Source organism: Bufo gargarizans, chromosome 6, assembly GCF_014858855.1.
Source record: "Bufo gargarizans isolate SCDJY-AF-19 chromosome 6, ASM1485885v1, whole genome shotgun sequence".
Taxonomy (NCBI): domain Eukaryota; kingdom Metazoa; phylum Chordata; class Amphibia; order Anura; family Bufonidae; genus Bufo; species Bufo gargarizans.
This window is the reverse complement of record NC_058085.1, coordinates 113822743-113845249: the sequence shown is the minus strand read 5'-3', so window position 1 is coordinate 113845249 and position 22507 is coordinate 113822743. Positions and strand designations below refer to the sequence as shown.

The 22507-nt window shown below is 45.8% G+C and overlaps 1 protein-coding gene across 2 annotated transcripts in view; it reads right to left on the bottom strand.

Annotated features, from left to right (window-relative positions):
- LOC122940930 (calcium-binding and coiled-coil domain-containing protein 2-like) overlaps positions 1-7196 on the bottom strand; it is a 127729-nt gene extending 120533 nt beyond the window's left edge. The window contains exons 1-2 of one of the 2 annotated variants that reach the window (XM_044297864.1): positions 6713-7196; positions 6399-6619 (exon numbers count right to left, since the gene is read on the bottom strand). In XM_044297864.1, the coding sequence (XP_044153799.1) occupies positions 6399-6578 (180 nt within the window). In that variant the 5' untranslated portion in view covers positions 6579-6619; positions 6713-7196. The remainder of the gene's footprint in view (positions 1-6398; positions 6620-6712) is intronic. The other variant, XM_044297863.1, reaches the window with a different exon arrangement.
- Between the last annotated feature and the right edge of the window lie 15311 nt (positions 7197-22507).

Here is a 22507-nt window from a genome sequence, read left to right as displayed (position 1 = left end):
ATGGTCAAGCTGCTTAAGGGACTTGAAGGGTACGCGGCTGTGTACCTGGAGGTCATTGCCGTCTTCGGTCCTACATGGGAGGATCCCCGAGAGCATCTGGCGCAGATGCTCGGGCAGATCGGCCAGGCAGGCTTGACCCTTACGCCAGGAAAGTGCCAGCTGGGCATAAGTGAGGGGCCCCGGGTAGGCAGGGAAGCCTCGGAACCGGAACCTGGGAGAGGGGATGCCAGCTCATCCTGGATCACACTCCGGGACAAGCACCAGGCGATATCCTTCCTGGGCTCCGCCGGGTACTATAGGGAGTTCGCACCCCACTATAGTAGCCTGGCGAGGCCCCTGACGGACCGCACCAGGAAGAAGCTGCCCTCCGCAGTCGATTTGACCAACGACTGTGAGACGGCCTTCCAGGCGCTGGAGCATGCCCTTTCTAGCTTCCCGGTACTACAGGCAGCCGACTGCACGCGGCCGTTTATGGTACCGTCTGATGCCAGCCATTGTGGCCTCAGGGTCAGGCTCAATCCAGGTGACCACCTGGGTCAGGAACGAATGGGAGGTTGGTACGCAGGAGCCTGGCTCTCCGGCCGTACCACTTTGCCATTAACCACCAGGGAGGGCGCGGATGGGCGCACGGGGGAACACAGGAATGTGCTGCCCCCTGGCGCCCTCTAAAAGGGGGAGGTGTGAGGAATATGGATTAATATTTACTGTCAGCCATGTCCTCACACCCCCCATTTGCTGACAGGATTTCCCTGCTTCAAAGCCCCCCAGCCCTGATTGTAATTTATGCATCTCTTGGCATGACTCAGGGTACATGCAAAATAAGTTACACCCCCCATGTGCTGACAGATTGCAGAGGTAAGGAACTCCACAGGAGGGCCCTGCTTCAAGGAAAAGTTCACACCTCCATGCACCAGTTTGGAGCCAGCTGAATCTTGCAGGAAACTCCCCCCCAGCAGGGGGTATCTGCTTTTGCCTGGTTCAATGAGATTTCCTAGACATATTGGCACCTACCTCTCATAAGGAATTATGAATCACCTGGCCACCGCAGACGCAAACCGGATACATATTTGTGTCCCGGTGGCCACGAGGTACGGTCCCATGGTCTTTGTTTACTCGTACCCAGTCGGGGTAGGGAGATACCCATATCTCCCCATAGAAGCCACCTACCGGTACCAGGTTTGGGCTCTAATTGTAGCCGGAACCCAGGCAGGTCCATTAGTCCCAGAACCATCTCCCTGTGACCCTCTGGTCTGGAGCTATGACCCCTAAAGGGTTTTGTGGGTCATTCACCGTCAGCCCAGAAGAGGGGGAGTTGACCCCTCCCTGAGGCAGGGAGGGGGTGGGCCAGCTCCAGGTTAAAAGCCTGGTGCCAGCAAGTAGGGGGCGTCTTTTTCTGAAGAGGGGTCACATGCTACACATGTGTTTAGAGGGACCCAGGAAATAGCAGGAGATCACAGCCCCTCGGGTGGCCTCCAGTTCAGGACATCGCCAAGGACCTTTCATCATACTTGGTAACTTACTTTCACACTGCTTAATCCTATTGTAACCATATACCCTGTAATCTGTAACCTCAGACCACTGTATATATATATTGTCTGTGTATAGTGTTATATCTAGTGTGCTCTTATAGCGATTAAATATATAATTTAATCTTGTGCTATCTTGTATCTCGATCACGAATCCCCACGTCCGTGTTTTGGCCTAGTTATAAGCTACCGCGGGTTGGTTTCTGACCCTATATAATCCCGTTAGCGGACCGGGCTTATATCAAACGAGAAACTGGTGGCAGTTACCCGGGCTGAGTGTGGGCTGTTTTCACTGCGGCAGTGAAAAGGCCCTTCCAGCTTGTTGCCTCTCTGTGCCCGCGTGGACAGGAGGTGTATGTGTAAACTATACCAGCCTGACCTTACGTGCTCCTCTGGAGGGCGTAACTTCACGTTTTTGGTAAACCCTGTGATCATACCAGGTCTCGTGAGCTCGACGTGGTTGACGTCAGCGGACACGAGGGGTGGTATTCATCACACAGTGTCTCAATCTATTTGATACTAATTGCTGTAGGAGTATCTCTCTCCTCTTCCCCTGACGAACCAGTCAGAATCCATACTGGCTGGGGAAACGTAACGTTGGGATTTGTTTGTTTCGTGTTTTCCTATATGTTTTAGTTTTGTTATCTGCCTTAGATCATTGAGGATAGGGTAATACAGGGTGAGTCAGGCTAGGCACGAGGACAGGGAGCCTCTACCATTAAGGGGTATCCCTGGGCTGAGTCCAGTTAGGGTAACGGAGGTTAATGTATAGGTAGGACTCCCCTTACTGACCTTCCAAGGGAGTGTCTCAATCTATTTGATACTAATTCTCATAAGTCTATTTTTACGACTGCCTTTGGACCACCCCGGATTCCATCAGTGCCTAATGACCACCTGATTGAATTTTATTTCACCAGTGTTGGATTTCCACCTGTTTGAGAAATATCTCATCTCTGGTGTTTCAGCTAACCGTGAGTAATCACAAAACACCCCATATTTTAACTGACCATGTTGTATAAATGTCACTCTATAATGGTCTTATATGTACTGGGCAATCAATGAGTCTCTAACATTGGTTCTTGGCATTTGATTTACTCCATAGCTATCTGTGAATCACATACGGAGCAACTTTATGTGGGTGTACTCACATGTATCACCACTATTCCTCTTTGATTCTATACATTATAACCTAATATGTATAGTATATGTTTTTCCTGACTCTTCTGCTACATGTAGGCCGGCTGTAGGCCATTTTTTAGTATAATAATAATAAAAGGTATATTTTAATTGGGAAGGTGCTCCAGTGTATATTAATTGTTTCTTCCCTTACATATATTTACTGCAAAGCGTTTTTTTTGATGTGGTATGCAGGAATGAGGGCCAAAAAGAACCATGTAGATAGGAAGAGAATCCTTGAATAGTTCCCCAGACAACAGCTATCTGCTAGCCGTGGTCCCCGCGTTGTTCTACTGTGTGCCCCTGAGAATTGTTTTAACGCTTGAGACATGAAGACCGACCTACTAGCTGAATCTTCTACTGTGAAGAAATGCTGGCCGGGGACCTGGTTGACCAGATATGATCGACTACGATCAGAGACTGAAATGCTAGAGGGAATTGCCCTACTTGTTCTTCCTCCGGCAGGACCTGAACGAAAGCATGAACAATTAAAGCATGACGAAATATCTGCGTAAGACATGACAAAGATGCTGTAGGGTGAACCGGAGCAGTTTGCGGTCAAAACAAAGTGAGCGATCAACAGGGATTATTAGGAAATTAGGGAAGCAGGTATGTACGCGATACATACGGGCCAAATCAGCACAGATGGACAACCAACCAGGCAATCAGCCCAGCAGGACTAAAAACAGTCTCCTGGCCCCCGAAGCAAGTTTTTTTTTTTTTTTTTAAGAATTATAACTATAAAAAGTGACCTGAATAAGGTGCAGGTGAAATTAAACCATGAGCCTGACCGATGTGGCAGGCGATACCCAAGATAAACTACGTGGCCTGAATAACATGCAAGGCGAAATATCGTTAGGAACGAGACATGGCCGACGTGGAAGGTGACCCCCAACATGAGTTCAACTGCATGACCTGAAAAGACAAAGGGAAACGTGACAGAAAATGGAGATAATAACGGACATTAACTAAAATGAAACCTAAATAACGCAAGCTGGCAAGCAGCTAAAGATGTGGGTCATTCAAAACCAAAAGCATAGCTGCACAAGTGGACAGACAACCATTGGTCGGACCTCTGAAGCCATGGTGCCAAAGCAACCATCAGGGGCCCATGGGGCCGGGCAGCCGCCGGGATGCAAACCTTAAGAATTAAGGACGGCTGGGGAATAGATTGGGGCTTAACCCAACGGGTTTAGTAATCAACCTGGGACTCGATAACCTAGAAAGACAAAGACATGGGGTAAAGCTTCTTAATTAAATGAGGCTGAAATGAATCGCAAGTACTAATCTGTAAAATATAAATGAACAAAAGAAAACTTATGAAAGGTGTGCCATGGAAAATAGTATCAGATGGCCGTATGACCTACCAATGTCGATGAAAATTGTGAAATCCTCTAAGCTAAGAGCCACTCCAGCAAGCCTCTTATGGCGGGAACCATGCGTGCGAGTCTCTTATGGCGGAACAAGTATCGGATGACCGTGCAAACTATGAATGATGATGCCAGTCGTGAGGTCCTATAAGCGAACAGCCACTCGTGCAAGCCTCTTATGATTTTTATAATTATTATTTTTTTTTTTTTAATAAGCCACTTATGCAGCACCAGAATGCCTTGGGGACTCGCATAACCATGACCCACTCCAACAGCAAAACTGGGACACTAACCAACCTACAACCATGTCGTACCTCTAACAAACAAAACATGAAAAAACGGTCATGGGGCCCCCGGAGCCGGATCAGTCAAAGGGCCCCCAAAGCCAGAGGGATGACGTTGCGGTGACGATAATTAAAACGTAAGCCGGACCTGATGGGATATGCAACGACTTGAATGATTGGATTGGCTAGAAGGTGGCCTAAGGAACGTGTATGCCGACAGGCGTTGAAAATATAGACATTAGTAATCCGAAGCACGTGCATACATATAACACTAACCACCGCAAACCATAAATGTCAACATGAAATTGAAAACAGAGATGGGAGAAAAACAAGAGCCTGAGACATTGCAAGTTCGCTAAGAGAAGTCTCTTATTGTGACAAACAAATGAACAGCTTGTGAAAACATAGCAGGAAACTTGCTCCTATCGGCCCACTGACCTCTGCTGAGGAGCTGTTTGGTGAACTGGGGCAGGAGACCAATCTGAGTGAATACGAACCAGAAGTAAAAGGAGACCAGTCTGAGTGATTGTGAACCAGGATTAACAGAAAGTAACAGACCACCGAGGAAAGGAACATAAGCCTGAAAAGAACGCAGTTATGTTTGTCGGGAGAGAGGTACCAGAGCGGTGGGTGCAGACTGCCCCGGTGAGATTATTGAGTAAACCATGACATAGAAATGAACATGAGAATGCAGCTTTAAGTGGGAGCAGAGTACAACACATGATGTAACAACAAATAGGTGAATGCAGCTTTCGATGTGAGTGGTACCTAAAAAACATGGTATGGGTAGCGCATGAAAAGCATTGTATAAAGCAGACGTATAAATGCAACCTGAAAGTGAGCAGAGTATTGACGTGATGCGAAAGCAGACACGTGAACGCAGCTCTAGTAGTGAAAGGAGTATAGGACAAGATGTGAAAGCAGACATGCGGACGCAGCTTTGGATGTGAACGGAATATTACTTGATGTGACAGCAGACATGGAAAGAGGCTCTGGTGAGTGGGGTATACGACCTGGTGTAGCAGTAGAAGTGTGAACACAACTTTGGGTATAAGCAGAGGATGAAATTTGGTATAACAGCAGCTCTGGTTGTGAACGGAGCATAACATAGATGTAACAGCGACGTGAACGCAGTTCTTGAAATGGGCCTGGAAAGAACCTATAGTAGCATAGGACGTGTGAATACAGCTCTGAGTGCGAGTAGAGCAAACATGATGTACCGATAAACGTATGAATGGTTGTGGGTGGAGTGCAAAAAATGATTTGACAGCGTAGTGTGAATGCACCTCTGGGTGTGGCCGAGAATGAAATAGGAAGAATAGCAGCTCTAAATGCGAGTGGAGCTAAAGTAACTTTTCATATGAAACGAACAAAGCAAAGTGAAACTTGTAAGATTTATAGGAACTAACTCCTATTACCAACAAACAAAGTTGAAAAGAAGTAGAAGTATTTAGCCCCAATGAGCAAACCTGAGGTAGCAGATTCTGAGGCGAAGCCTCCCGTTCGCTAGCAAAGTCAGTTCCGACCGGCCAGGAGAGACGGCCCCGGCCCAACCTACTTACGTAGTATGGCACGTGCATGCTACGGTAGCAGAGAGCAAAATAACAAGCTGCATAGAAAGACTCCTACCACCAGAGAAGCTAGGTTGCTGATGACACCCAGCAGCAGCTGTGCACCTGAGAACACACACCTGTGAGTGAGGCTGTGGCTCGTATATGAAGAGCCTCCGCCCCTCCCACAAAGGCTGGGCATAGCATTACTACAGTATAGAAATACGGATGTGTTCCGTGTGCGTTCTGTATTTTTTGCGGACCCATTGACTTGAATGGGGCCTCGGACCATGATTTGCGGACAATATTAGAACATACACTACTTTTTTTTACAGAACGGCTACGCGGACAAACGGAAATGGAATGCACACAGAGTAACTTCCGTATTTTCTACAGCCCCATTGAAGTAAATGGTTCCGCATACGGGCCGCACAAAAAACGTAACGGAAGCGGAAAGAAAATACGTTTGTGTGCATGAGCACTAAGACTTACTTTAAAGATTCCAATCCAGTCTTTAGATTTGCTGGCAAAGTTTTTCCCTCTGCAGAATGTGCACTGTATATCAGATTTCGGATTGTAGAACGGCTGCATGTTGATGAAGATGACCTGAGAAAGATTACATTCGGCACGCGAAATACTAGACGTGGGTGGGTCTTCTGCTTCCCAATCCATGGTCGGTGAAGCTTCAGAGACTGGAATAGGTCACCGAGGCCCTGTGATGGAGGAAATGTGACCACAAGTGGTTAATGTACAGAAAGTTTACACAGACAGATCCTTCCTACATACAAAGCAAAGGGTTAACTCACTAACTGTTCATCCAAAAAGTTACAGAAATCAGCAGAGAAGCCGGACAGGATTCAAGTTCTGTGTAAGATTGTAAAGTGAAAGTGAAAGCTGCAGTACTGAAGCTATAACAGGAAACCTCTAAACTGGTTTTAACTACTTCAGGCAAAAAGCCTAACCCATCTTCCCTCCTTCCCCGAGCTGTTGTGAGCCCAGGAGGGGAGAGTGAGAGGCAGTGCAGATGGGATTGGTGACTGCGGTAAGGATGGTAGTAGTACCCATAGTGGCACATTGGTGATCTTCACCCGCTCTCCGACACGGCATCAATTTGGTCTGCATGGCTGTAGTCCCAGAAGGAAGCCTCTAAAGATGATGCACAAGAAAGCCCGCAAACAGTTTGCTGAAGACAAGTAGACAAAGGACATGGATTACTGGCAGGGCAATTTCCCAGGGCCCCCATCCCTAAATGGGGCCCTCTGCTGAGCTGCCCAGACAGAAGTGGAAGAGAGCTGGTGGCCCTACCTGAGAAGAGCACAGACAGCGCAGCAAGCAGCGCTGGTCCCTGGTCTCATGCCCAGGGGCGTACATAGAAATCATGGGGCCCCATAGCAAAACTCAGAATAAAAAGTACATGCAGATGTTGTCTCTAGTAGTGTGTGTGTGTGTGTGTGTATATATATATATATATATATATATATATATATATATATATATATATATATATATATATATATATATATATATACACAAACTTGTGTTTTGAAGTTCGCCATACAAGGTTCGGGTTATCTAAGAATTCCGTTATGGATTCCGCTACGGTATCGGAATCCATAATGGAATTCTTAGATAACCCGAACCTTGTACGGCGAACTTCAAAACAAAAGTCCGCTGAGCACTAATAATAATACATAGACATATACTTCAAATTCTGAGGGCAATCCAGTCCCTGCCCCTCATTGCCCTATTAGAAATAGTAATAAGGCAATGAGGCGCAGGGACTGAACCACCCTTCAGAATTTCAAGCATGTACGAGAAGCTACTGTGAGGTGAATAAGCTGTGAGCAGGTCTGTGTGTGTGTGTATGTATGTATATATATATATATATATATATATATATATTTATACACACAACCACTGGCTCCCTGCTACACCTACATAACACACATAGCTTTAACCAGCCGTCAGCACTCTAGTGTGACCCCCCTCCCCCTCTGCAGCTCAGCAGATAACGGTCATATAGAGTGTGCAGTCTGCTGCTGTGGGAATCCCAACAGCTCATGGAGTTTACACTACCTTGCAGGCCAGAGGTCAGGAAGTTAGAGCCGTGAAGCACTGCTAGCCTTGCCGGGCCCCCCCTCTTTCCCACATAGTGCTCTGCTGCTGTAGTGATACTGTAGTGTCCCACTAGGTAAAGGTGGGCACTGCACAGGTTAATGTGTTTCATTGCATTGAATGACATGTGCATGTTTTTCCCTGTGTTATCTGGGTGTCAGGCCTGTCAGGGTGTAGTTTAGCCTCCCGGACGTTAGAGGGAGCTGGAGAGCCCTAGTGATATATAGGAAGGCCCAGACAGGGGAGAGTTAGTTCATTCCAGGGGACTAGAGGAGTTACTTCCTCCACCTGAAGCTCCTGAGGCTAGGATTAGCTCAGTAGAGACACCCCAGTAGCAGGACAGAACCTCCTGGGAGAAACCCACAGTCATCCACCAAACAAGTAAGGAAATCCCAGGGAAAGCTAAGTAACTCTGGGCAGATGCATTACACAGTAAAGCAAGGATTTAATTAATACCTGAGGAAGATATAATTACCAAGGATTTAAGCCACCCTTTGGGCATCCGGGCCTTGGGATAGAAAGCCAGACAGGAGTTCTAGAAAGAACAGTGTACACTATTTCTGAGGAAAGGTACAACCTGCTTCTGAGTGCATTGTGAATTTACCCTCTGCGTATCTTGCATAAATATTACCTGCCATTTTGTGGAGAAAGCCTACTTGTGAAACTGTGATTTAAAGACTGTGTTACCACCTGCTGTACAAAGTTGGACTGTTCAGTAAAGTAACGTTTGGTTCACTATACTACCTGTGTACCTCCATCATTCCAACTACCAACCGGTGTGCCACCGTCAAAGGCACTGGCGTCACGAATCCAAAAGGGACCTTGCCCCAGGCACTCAAAATACCTGTAACATCCAGGGCACCTCATCCACCATCAGGCCTGGTCCCTCCATACAGAGTGTGCCCCAGAGGAACCGTGTCTACCTCTCATTCACTGCCACATGCCTGCCCAGGGTTCTCCAATACAGTGAGCAACCCTCGATTGCCCATACCCGTGACCTCACTTCGCTATACCCTGCAGGTCTGGCGTGTTGCAATACTAGGCAGGGGAAGCAGCAGAAACAATTTGGTGGGTGGCTGCAAGGCCAAGGAGGAAGGGAGACGCACTTTGATTGGAAAGGGGATGGGGCCAATCAGCCTGCACGGGCCCCTCAAACTTCCGGGACCCATAGCAACTGCGTGGTCTGCCGCTATGGGTGGTACGCCAGCGCTCCTGCCCACTGTGACCCGTAGGGTCCTTATGCTGTAGTGAGGAGCTGGGTGCTGCATCCATAGCACCGGCTCCACTGCAGTCACTGCACTGCAAATGTAATGGCCTCCTCTAGCCTGCTCCCCTGGTTTACTGTTGAGTTCAGAATGTCACCCTCTAATGACCTGACATATTTGCCGCCAGCCCCGCTCTCCTCTCTGTGCTACAATAAATGACAAGGGCGGCTTGTTAGCAGACATAACCTGATAGGTACAGGAGGGGAAGATAATAACAGTATGGCTGCGCAACATTTCACATACAAACAATAGAACTGAGAAACGGGGATCATTCTAAATTAAAATGGTATAATACCTACTATAAATGAAAAAAATAGAAGCACATTTTTGATCAAACGTGTGTTGGGCCCATCTACCAGGTGTCAAGGTGGCTTCTGCAGATGGGTACCTAACGCTAAGGGCTCATTCACACGACCATTGCCCCTCTGTTGCCATATTGTGGACCGCATACGGTGGGTCTGCAATACACGGGGCACCGGCCATGTGCATTCCGCATCACGGATGCGGACCCATTCACTTAAATGAGTCCGCAAATCTGGAGATGCGGTGAGGAATGGAACCACTACGGAGTGCTTCCGTAGGTTCTATTTTGTGCCTCCGCACCGCAAAAAGATAGAACTTGCTCTATTTTTTTGCATAACAGATGGATCGCGGACCCCATTCAAGTCAATGGGGTCGCGATCTGCATGCCACAGCCCCACGGTGGGGCAACGGTCATGTGACCAAGCCCTAACATAACTGCCTCTCTTGGACTTACCTAAGCCTACAATATTCAGGGCAGTGTAAGAACCAGCTACATTTATACTCTGCTCAGAAGCCCCAGGCAGATGGGCGTTGCTCAGTCTAAAAGAAGTTGCTATCCTCAACATATACTACAAGAAAATTTAGACTAGCACATTCATGGTCACAGGTGCATATCCATTAAGCGAGGATGCAGAAAGCTAATAGCAGTATGGCTGCACAACATTTCACATATAAACAATAGAACTAAGCTTCTATTTTTTCATTTATAGTAGGTATAATACCATTTTAATTTAGAATGATCCCCATTTCTCAGTTCTATTGTTTGTATGTGAAATGTTGTGCAGCCATACTGTTATTAGCTTTCTGCATCCTCGCTTGATGGATATGCACCTGTGACCATGAATGTGCTAGTCTAAGGCTAGGGCTACACAACGACATTTGTCATATGACAATTTTTATAATGATAGTCTATGGCAGTGATGGCGAACATTTTAGAGACCGAGTGCCCAAATGGCAACCCAAAACCCACTTATTTATCACATAGTGCCAACACGGCAATTTATCCTGAATACTATCATGCAATATAGTATATCTTCCATGTACTTTATCATTTAGCTATATTAGCCTGCCTACATTCAGTGCTCTGCCTGCGCTGTTCGTAGTGCGCCCTGTGCTGATGAATGGCAGGAAAAGTCTAAGGCATATTGGTACACCATAGACTTTTTCCAGGGTGCGGGTGCCCACAGAGAGGGCTCTGAGTGCCGCCTCTGGCACCCGTGCCATAGGTTCGCCACCACTGGTCTATGGTGTTGCACTGCGACGCGACAGTAGCAAAAACTTCATCCCAGATGGATTTTTCTGCGACTGTCGCGTTGCAGTCACAGCATGTCGCAGTGCAACTCCATAGACTATCATTATAAAAATTTTGTGCGACATCAAAGTCGCGCAACAAATGTCGTTGTGTAGCCCTAGCCTAAATTTTCTTGTAGTATATATTGAGCGTAGCGGCCTCTTTTAGACTGAGCAACGCCCATCTGCCTGGAGCTTCTGAGCAGAGTATAAATGTAGCTGGTTCCTACACTGCAATACTGTAGGCTTAGGTAAGTCCAAGAGAGGCAATTCTGTTAGTGTTAGATACCCATCTGCAGAAGCCACCTTGATGCCTGGTAAACCAACCAACAAGAATAAACTGAGATTAAACGGGTATATCATCAAAAATAAATCCTTTATTGAATTAATGACACATAAAAACGAGACATGAGACAACAGATAAAAAATGGCTACATCTGAGGAGGTATGTAAACACAAATGCGACATGGGGAGGTGGGGTTTTGGAGTATACAATGTACAAAAGGCGGTAGAAAAAAGGAGTACAATACCTCACTGATTTCTGTATGTATAACTGCAACCACAGATATAAAAATGCAAAAGTGCAAATACTGAGTGGCAAAACACCATAGCAAAAAAGTGGTTGCAGATAACACCGCGACGTATGAATGTCTGATGGTTCCATGTTATGGGGCCATATAACAGCCAACAGAAGGTTAAAGTGCAAGTGCATAAGAAGTCACTATATCAATGGTCAAATACCACAATTGTAGCTATGGTGACAGCTTAAACCTCCAAATACATACAAAGTTAAAGTGCAAGTGCATAAGAAACCACCTTGATGTCTGGTAGGTGGGCCCATTTAATAAAAAATGTGCGCAAAGAGCTTCTATTTTTTCATTTAGAGTAGGTATAATACCATTTTAATTTAGAATGATCCCCATTTCTCAGTTCTATTGTTTGTATCTGAAATGTTGTGAAGCCATACTGTTACTAGCTTTCTGCATGCTAGCTTGATGGATATGTAACGCCCCCAAGTGGCATTACCATTCCTATACTCTGATTATGTCTGAATACACAATAACCATTTTATCTTATGTCTTTATTCCAGGTCCTCTATGTAGTGTGCATTTTTTCTTCTGCATTTGTATTGTTCATGCAATAACCTGGTTCCCCAGCGGGTGGCAGCAGACTTGACAGTGCTACTTTACAGAGGGAGGAACCTGGCTTTCCAGCCCTCTTAGACACTCTACTCCAAGGAGCAAGTACCATCTGGTAAGAATCAGTTAGTTCCTGTACCCCATGCTGTAGGGAGAAGCAGCAGACGCTCGTCCCTGAGGGACTGAGCTCTCCCTAAAATCCAGCCAGGACAAGAAGTTCCTAGGATCACAGTGAGAGACAGACTTAGAACAACAGCAACAAGCAGAAAGGAAAGCAATCCTAATTTAATACTGCTGACCAGTGGCGTAGCGTGGGTTGCCAGCACCCGGGGCAAGCTATGTATCGCGCCCCCCCCCCAACCTGTGGACATGCTCCTTTTTACCGATAATGTAGTAGATGTCACCTGCAGTCCTATGTAACACTACAGATAACACAGTGATAATTGTCTGAGTACAGATAATGTAGTAGATGTGTGTGAGGCCCCAGAATTCAGAACACGCACAGTGTGACCTGAAGTCTGGGGCCAGGATGCAGCGGGGTGGGCTATATTCTCAATCCACCCCCCAACCCTACCATGAAACAAATATGTGGATGGACATTAATATATACAGTAGAATACAGCACCACATACCTAATCAATTCAGTGACCTCTCCTGTGATGTGGACTTTGCTCAACATCTTCATTCGGAGATAAGACCACCATGATAGCTTCTTTCAGCTGCGTCTCGTCTCTACAGAGTTTCACAGAAAACGTTTAGATTCCTCCCTTTACTATCATCCTCTACTATCATTATACACAGCGGCTATTATATATACTAATAATACAGAGGGGCCATTATATATACTAATAATAAAGAGGGGCCATTATATATACTAATAATACAGATGGGACCATTATACACTCACCTAATGAATTATTAGGAACACCATACTAATACGGTGTTGGACCCCCTTTTGCCTTCAGAACTGCCTTAATTCTACGTGGCATTGATTCAACAAGGTGCTGATAGCATTCTTTAGAAATGGCAGGGCACGAAGCTCCCGTTCCACCACATCCCAAAGATGCTCTATTGGGTTGAGATCTGGTGACTGTGGGGGCCATTTTAGTACAGTGAACTCATTGTCATGTTTAAGAAACCATTTTTCCAGTCTTCAACAGTCCAATTTTGGTGAGCTCGTGCAAATTGTAGCCTCTTTTTTCCTATTTGTAGTGGAGATGAGTGGTACCCGGTGGGGTCTTCTGCTGTTGTAGCCCATCCGCCTCAAGGTTGTGCGTGTTGTGGCTTCACAAATGCTTTACTGCATACCTCGGTTGTAACGAGTGGTTATTTCAGTCAACGTTGCTCTTCTATCAGCTTGAATTAGTCGGCCCATTCTCCTCTGACCTCTAGCATCAACAAGGCATTTTCGCCCACAGGACTGCCGCATACTGGATGTTTTTCACTTTTCACACCATTCTTTGTAAACCCTAGAAATGGTTGTGCGTGAAAATCCCAGTAACTCAGCAGATTGTGAAATACTCAGACCGGCCCGTCTGGCACCAACAACCATGCCACGCTCAAAATTGCTTAAATCACCTTTCTTTCCCATTCTGACATTCAGTTTCGAGTTCAGGAGATTGTCTTGACCAGGACCACAACCCTACATGCATTGAAGCAACTGCCATGTGATTGGCTGACTAGATAATCACATTAATGAAAAATAGAACAAGTGTTCCTAATAATTCTTTAGGTGAGGTGAGTGTATATACTAATAATGCACAGGGGGCCATTATATATTATAATAATACAGATGGGACCATTATATATACTAATACAGAGGGGCCATTATATTTACTAATAATACAGAGGGGCCATTATATATATTAATACAGAAGGGCCATTAGATTTGTGGTCGAGGCTACGGAAAATAGGATATGTTAGCTGTGGGGGGAAGAAGCTTAGTAAGGAAACTAACTGATGGCTGGTGGTGTGCCCTTAGCCATGAGCGCGGGTAGGCCTATAAGGGAGCATACCCTAGGAGAAAAGGAATACATAAGGGAGGGAGGGGCACCGGAAGCGCACGTAGGGTGTGAAACACCCCGTGAGAGTTATAAGCGCACCTGCGCCCCTCCCGCGAATTCGGCTGATTAACTCAGCCCTCTAATATACCAATAAAACAGAGGGGCTATTATATATTATAATAATACAGAGGGGCCATTATATATACTAATAATGCAGAGGGGGCAATTATATATACTAATAATACAGAGGGGGCTCTTATATACTAATAGTACTGAGGGAGCATTATATATACTAATTACAGAGGGGGCTATTATATACTAATAATACTGAGGGGGCATTATATATATAATACAGAGGGGGCCATTATATATTATAATAATACGGAGGGACCATTATATATACTAATAATATAGAGGGGGGCATTATATATTATAATACAGAGGGGGCCATTATATATTATAATAATACAGAGGGGCCTATTATACTAATAATACAAAGGCAGCCATAATATATCTTAATGTTACACAGGGGCCATTATATATTATAATAAGGGGTCATTATTAATGGCCCCTCTGTATAATTATAATATATAATGGCCCTTCTGCAAAATTCATATAGATACTGGCCCCCTCTGTATAATGTGGCCCCCTCTATATAATATATAATGTGGCCCCTCTGTATAATATATAACTAGCTTCTTTGTTTTTTCTTCTATTTAAACTGATAATGCCCCCTACCTCCATAGTGCCCCAGTATGGCCTGCCTTAGGGAACTTACACAAAGAAAAACTAAATCACCTGTCTTTCTCACTCCATTACCGCATGTGTGCGTCCCGGCGCAGGAGGTCACAAACACCTCACTGTGCCTTCCGGCGCCACATCATCTCGCGAGACCCGCGAGGTCACGGTGAAGTAATCGCAATCTCCAGCGCCGTTCTACTCCCTAATAGGCTTCAGGTCTGGCCTGAAGCCTATGAGGCAGAACGGAGGGGATGGGAGCCATAGGCTCCTGTGAAGCTCAGTGAATTGCCTGCTGCCTGGCACCCCCTGCAATTTGGCGCCCGGGTCAACGGTCCCCCACGCTACACCACTGCTGCAGACATAGCAGAGCTGAGTGAGTACACTACATGTGTAAATAATAAATCAAGTCAACTGGACTTACTGTAGATTTCTTGAAAACGTTTCACTCGTTCTTCCAACAAGCTTTATCAATTCTGAGTGACTGTACAAGAATTCTCTGGGAATAAATATGTAACTGAATCAACATCTGGTAATGATACCCAGCATGGGGTCAAAGGTGTTGATTCCATTATCCTAAACTTTGAAGACAGTCAAGTATGTGTTTTGGATAAGGAGGCCGATTGGTACAAACGAGGTGTGAAGGAGGCCATCTACGTAAAAATAGAGAAGCCAATCTTGAATAGAGGTGGGGGGGGGGTTAGACATTTATTGTCTGCCACATACAATGCTGTCTTGACACCTTTTTCTGGGAGGTCATTATCACCTACTGACTCCAATTAGGATAATAGAATCAACATCTTTGACCTCATGCTGGGTATAATAACCTCTGACCCCATGCTGGGTACTTTGTATAATTACCAGAAGTTGATTCAGTTACATATTTATTCCCAGAGAATTCTTGTACAGTCACTCAGAATTGAGAAAGCTTGTTGGAAGAACAAGTGAAACGTTTTCAAGAAATCTACAGTAAGTCCAGTTGCCTTGATTTATTCTTTACAGATATACCATGACCTGGATAAATGAGAACCTTCACAGACAGAGTACACTACAGATTCAGCAGAGAGAAGTTTGTTTTGCAGAAGTTGTTTGCCTGCCAAAGTCCTGCTAAAACCTGTTGGGAACCAAGACAAGTTTTGTGGATTGTTTGGATTATCGTTTATGCAAAGTAAGGCAACTGTTGAACTTCCATACAACTAAGTCTGGACTCAACTTTATTTCTACACTATCCAAGTTAAGTACCCTTTTGCACTGCTTCGGATGGTCACATCTGGGATCCACGGATATCCAGTTAGGAACACCGGGACACGTGTATATAAAATCTACAGAGATTGTAGGCCACCCTGCACCACTCTGGCAATCCTACCCCTGCTTCCGCTGCTGAACCGCAGATGGCGTCACGTTTACTTGCTCTATAAGAGGTAGATATTTTGTAGAAACCTCCTAAAGGGAAAGGGAACCCCCAAAAGCTGAACCCGTCCATTGCATCATTTGGCGTCACAAACAGGATTGTGATAACGCAAAACTGTGTGCCACCCCATTGTAAAGCTTGCATAATCAACAGAAAACCCTTGAGAAGTGACTTTATTGAATTTTCTATGGGACAGCAGATGCAAAACCGTGCATGCTGACGTCCGAAGGGATAATCCGCCATCTGTAATGGTGACGGCGCAGCTTCTCCTATCAGTCCAGAAGAAAGACAAGGAACGCCCCATCCACAGTGTGAAAATCCAGCTCCACCGACAGGGAGCGATCGCACAGCAAAGAGAAGGGAAGTGGCAGCTCCAGCCCCTAAGCTCCTCCTTCGTCTTTAGCTCATGCCGGTGTTCTGCCAGATTCCAATGCCTGGCAGAATGCTATACCCGGAAATGACGCGGCCGCACCGGAATCAGCTGGAGGAGGGTGTGTGTGGATCTGCGCAAGCGCAGATCCACTGGATTCATACTAATAATTGCACCGTCGCGGGAGAAGCACCTACTTCATTTGCATGCGCGAAACCGTACACCGCGCGTGCGCACTCAGGGGTAGGTAGATTTTTCAGTAAAAAATGTTCCATCAGCTCTCCCTACCCCTGAGTGCGCACGCGCGGACACATCCTCTAGAGCAGTTCAGCCTCACCACATAGCAGAGCTGAGTGCAGGATATTGGGGTGGTGGGGTCACCACATAGCAGAGCTGAGTGCGGTCCCTGAGTGCGCACGCACAGTGTATGGTTTCATGCATGCAAATGAAGTAGGTGCTTCTCCCGTAGCTGTGCAATTATTTTTTACGAATCCACAGATCCACACACACCCTCCTCCAGCTGATTCAGGTGCGGCCGCGTCACTTCCGGGTAGAGCATTCTGCCAAGGTATAGAAATCTGGCAGAACACTGGTGTTCCATTATTGTTTGCTACCTGTGAAATTTTGTTACCCTTGTCGCTTCCTGTTGTGACGTAGCTCTAGAGCAAAGATGGGCCTCTAGACTAGCAAACTTTGACTTTACCATTAAGTACCGGACAGGCAAAGCTAATGACAACGCTGACGTCTTATCCAGACTACCTGCCCAGCATGAACTAATTTCCAAAGACGATCAGTGGGAAGACGTGGAAATGCCTATGTTCTACTCCCGATTTGCCCGTCAGGAAGCCCTGTCTCCAAAGCCCCTAATGCTCCAAGGACCAGTGGTCCCTTACCTCCAGTAGAGAAAGAGCTCTGGCTCCAACTACAGAGAGTAGAGTTATCGGAGAACTATTGTATTACTTTTCCAGTGGGAAAGTACCGGAGAGAATCCGGCAACAGAGAGCTGACTCGGAGCTAGTTCGCCTCTGGCGACAACGGAGAATGCTCTTCATACAGAGAGATCTACTCAGAAAAACGCTTGATCTATTCACCTTTAAGCATCTTTATCAGATAGTTGTGCTCCAGAGAGATGCCAAGATGGTAATGGACATGTACCATAACAGATCTGGTCACTTTTGAACCCAAAAGACAGAAGCCACCATCAGCCAGCATTTCTTTTAGTGTCACGGATGGTGTTGCAGAAAACTAGAAGACAACAAATGAAGATCCGACTGACTTGATCCCAAACTAAGGAACATAAGGGTGAGCCCTGTAAAAGCCCTAGCTCTCTCTCTCTGACTTCTCAGCCCATGCAAAGATCTCTATGATAGATAATTGCATGCCCTCGTGGCCTCGACTGTATGACACCTGAACACCCTATAATAGTGAGGGGACACGACCACCGGCTCCCTACACTTAATACGGAGGGAGCCAGGGTCACCGAGGATCAAGCCAACAGGAAAACACAAATAAAGGAACAGACTTATCTGTAAAAGCATCAGCTACAGCATTCAGCATGCACACAATCCAGGAAGTTGTATAAACCGCAAAGTGATGCAGTATGGGAGGGGATTTGAAGGGAAGCAATCAGTGCAACTAGATGACAGCTGAGAGAGGGAAACGAGATGACAAAACTAAATAGAAACAAAAGAACCTCAAGCAAGAGGTTCTGAAGAACGTCAGTCAGAGCTTCTCAGATATCTGGCGGTGACAGTACCCCTCCTTCTACGAGTGGACTCCGGACACTCAGAACCCACCTTCTCAGGATAGGACCTATGGAAAGCCCTGATGAGACGAGTGGCCTTAATGTCCGTCACTGGGACCCACATCCTCTCCTCAGGACCATAACCCTCCCAATGAACGAGATACTGGAGAGAACCGCGGACAATATGAGAATCCACAATCCTAGAGACCTGAAATTCAAGATTACCATCAACCGCAATGGGAGGAGGAGGCAAAGAGGAGGGTACAGTGGGTTGGACATAAGGTCTTAGTAGGGACTTATGAAAAACATTATGGAAACTACAAGTCTGAGGAAGATCAAGATGGTAGGCAACAGTATTGATGACGGACAAGATTTTGTAAGGCCCAATAAACTTAGGACCCAACTCTGCAATGCCTCTATGCTGGATGTTGAATGAAGCATTAGTGTACATTTTGGCCAAAGCTTAATAAGCCACTCACCACGTCAAGGTCGCCTCTATGAGTGGTCCCTAACACTAGTTCCTAGTTATGGGCCATGACAGCCACACAAAGTCCAGGGAGCGCAGGTACAGCATGCACGCCAGGCACACTCTGCTTTTAACCCCGTCCGGTGCCATATCAGCTTCCATCGGATTCAGGGAGTGCAGAGTGCTATTGCATTTGTGTTTTTGCGTTTGTATCTGTATTTCGCCATAGCAATGTGCATCTGCATACAGGGTTGTGCTGACTAAACCCCCCACATGGTCTTAAAGAACCATCTTTTTTCTTAACAAAAAAAAAAAAAAAAACAGCGGCAACAGGTGACTTTGAGGGTCGTATGTGTCCCTTTCTCAGGCTCTCAGAGATATAAGCACGCATAGCGACCCTTTCAGGTTGGGAGAGATTGTACAAACGAGATTTAGGCAGCTTGGCACCTGGGATGAGATTAATAGGGCAATCGTACTCCCTGTGAGGGGGCAGCTCCTGAACACCACTCTCCGAAAACACATCTGAAAATTCAGAGAGAAAAGATGGTACAGTCTTAGTAGAAACCTCTGAAACAGATGTTGAGAGGCAATTCTCTCTGCAAAAGTCACTCCAACCATTTATTTGCCTCGCTTGCCAATCAATGGTCGGGTTATGTTTAGTGAGCCAGGGTAGCCCCAATACTAGAGGAGTAGGTAACCCGCTTGGGACAACACATCCTCAACTTGAGCATCACTCACAATCAAACGGATATTGTGAACTATGCCTTTAAACGATTTTTTTGAAAGTGGAGCGGAATCAATGCAAAAACAGGTATGTCCTTTCCCAAAGTGCATACCTGGAAACCATGTGTTATAGCAAATTGATTATCAATGAGATTGACAGCTGCTCCACTATCTACAAAAATCTTACAAAGAATGTTCTTGCTCTCTAGCACCACCCTGGCAGGTAGGACAAAACGGGAACTACAAGCAAACGGAAAACCTTCAATTTCCGCATGAACCTTGCCAATAGTAACAGATGGAAAGTTTTTAGAGGACTTTTTTATGTTTGTTTCTTTATTGCTCGCAAAAAAAATGCCTGAATCTCCTAGAGGGACAAACATTTGCCAAATGATTTATACCTCCACAACAAAAACAAACCCTCCTCTGAGACCTGAATCCTATGTTGTCAGAGGCAAGCAAACCCAGCTGCATGGGCTCCTGCTCAGAGAGGATTGAGAGAGACTGAGGCTCCTGCGCACTGAATGAGACCACCCCACTGTCCTTGGACTGAGTATGACAGGAAGGAGTGATCTCTCCTCTCTTTCTAAGACGCCTGTCAATACGAACAGCCCGAGAAATGGCAGACTCAAAGGAGGTAGGTCTCTCATGAAAGGCAAATGCATCTTTCAATCCCTCTGAAAGACCATGGCAAAATTGACTTCGGAGTGCAGGATCATTCCAACCAGTATCAGCTGCCCATCTCCGAAATTCTGAACAGTATATCTCTGCGGACGGTTTACCCTGGCATAAAAGATGCAGTCTAGATTCAGCCAGAGCAATACGATCCGGATCATGATATATCTGACCCAGGGCTACAAAAAATTAATCCACTGAACGGAGGGGCCGGTGGGGCCAGCGAAAAGGCCCAGGACTGAGCGTTATCCCTGAGTAGCGAGATGATGATCCCCACCCTCCGCTCCTCATCACCAGAGGAATGAGGAAGTAGGCGACAATGGAGTTTGCAAGCCTCTCTAAAACGAACAAAATTCTCACTACCCCCGGAGAACGTATCCGGAAGCGAAATTTTAGGCTCAGAATGAATTCTATGAACGCAAGCAGAAACGGTCAGCTCAAACTGAGAGACAGTTTTCCGGAGATCTGCTACCTCCAGGGAAAGACCCTGCATGCGGTCAATCAAGGCTGAAACCGGATTCATGCTTAAGACGGTTTTGGCGGTTTATAATGTCACTGATGGTGTTTCAGAAAACTAGAAGACAACAAATGAAGATCTGACTTGATTCACAAACTAAGGAACATAAGGATCAGCCTTGTAAAAGCCCTAGCTCTCTCCCTGACTTCTCAGCCCATGCAAAGATCTCTATGATAGATAGTTGCATGCCCTCGTGCCTCGACTGTATGACACCTGAACACCCTATAATAGTGAGGGGACACGACCACCGGCTCCCTACACTTAATACGGAAGGAGCCAGGGTCACCTAGGATCAAGCCAACAGGAAAACACAAATTAAGGAACAGACTTATCTGTAGAAGCATCAGCTGCAGCATCCAGCATGCACACAATCCAGGAAGTTGTATAAACCGCAAAGTGATGCAGTATGGGAGGGGATTTAAAGGGAAGCAATCAGTTCAACTAGATGACAGCTGAGAGAGGGAAACGAGATGACAAAACGAAATCAAAACAAAAGAACCTCAAGCAAGAGGTTCTGAAGAACGTCTGTCAGAGCTTCTCAGATATCTGGCGGTGACAATTAGACTGGCATGAGAGGTGATATCGAAGCCTGGTGTCGGGAATGTACCACCTGTGGCCAGAAGAGAAAGACATGATCAGCAAGCCCCCTTCGTCCAATAGTGAGTAAAAGTCACTGTGAGAGACAGACTTAGAACAACAGCAACAAGCAGAAAGGAAAGCAATCTTATTTAATACATCTGACATAGCAGAGCTGAGTGAGTACACTACAGATTCAGCAGAGAGAAGTTTGTTTTGCTAAAGTTTTTTGCCTGCCAAAGTCCTGCTAAAACCTGTTGGGAACCAAGACAAGTTCTGTGAATTGTTTGGATTATCGATTATGCAAAGTAAGGCAACTGTTGAACTTCCATACAGCCAAGTCTGGACTCAACTTTATTTCTATACTATCCAAGTTAAGTACCCTTTTGCACTGCTTCGGACGGCCACGTCTGGGATCCACGGATATTCAGTTAGGAACACTGTGACACGTGTATATAACAGCTACAGAGATTGTAGGCCACCCTGCACCACTCTGGAAATCCTACCCCTGGGTACCAACATTATCAGCTACAAAAGGGAGCCTTGTGCTTCCGCTGCTGAACCACAGCTGGCGTTGCGTTTACTTGCTCTATAAGAGGGACATATTTTGTAGAAACCTCCTAAGGGGCAAGGGAACCCCCAAACGCTGAACCAGTCCTCTGCAAACTGAGGTGACGGTTTGAATGGTACTATTTTGGGGGGAATACGCCTTTTTGATCGCTTGGTGATGCACTTTTTGTGATGTAAGGTGACCAAAATGGCTTTTTTGTCACTGTTTCTATAACTTTTTTTTTTACGGTGTTCACCTGAGGAGTTAGGTCATGTGATATTTTTATCGAGCATGTTGTTACGGACACGGCGATACATAATATGTACACTTTTTTTTATTTATTTCACTTTAACACAATAATAGCATATTTGAAATAAAAAAAAATGATGTTTTAGTGTCTCCATGTTCTGAGAGCTATATTTTTTTTTATTTTTTTAGCAATTTTCTTACGTAGGGTCTCATGTTTATAAGGGAATTTAATAATGATCGGGTCCCCATCCCGATCGTCACCTAGCAACCGTGCGTGAAAATCGCACCCCATCAGCACTTGCTTGCGATTTTCACGCAACCCCATTCATTTCTATGGGGCCTGCGTTACGTGAAAAACGCACAAAGAGGAACATGCTGCGATTTTCACGCAACGCACAAGTGATGCGTGAAAATCACTGCTCATGTGCACAGCCCCATAGAAATGAATGGATCCGTTCACCTCACGCATT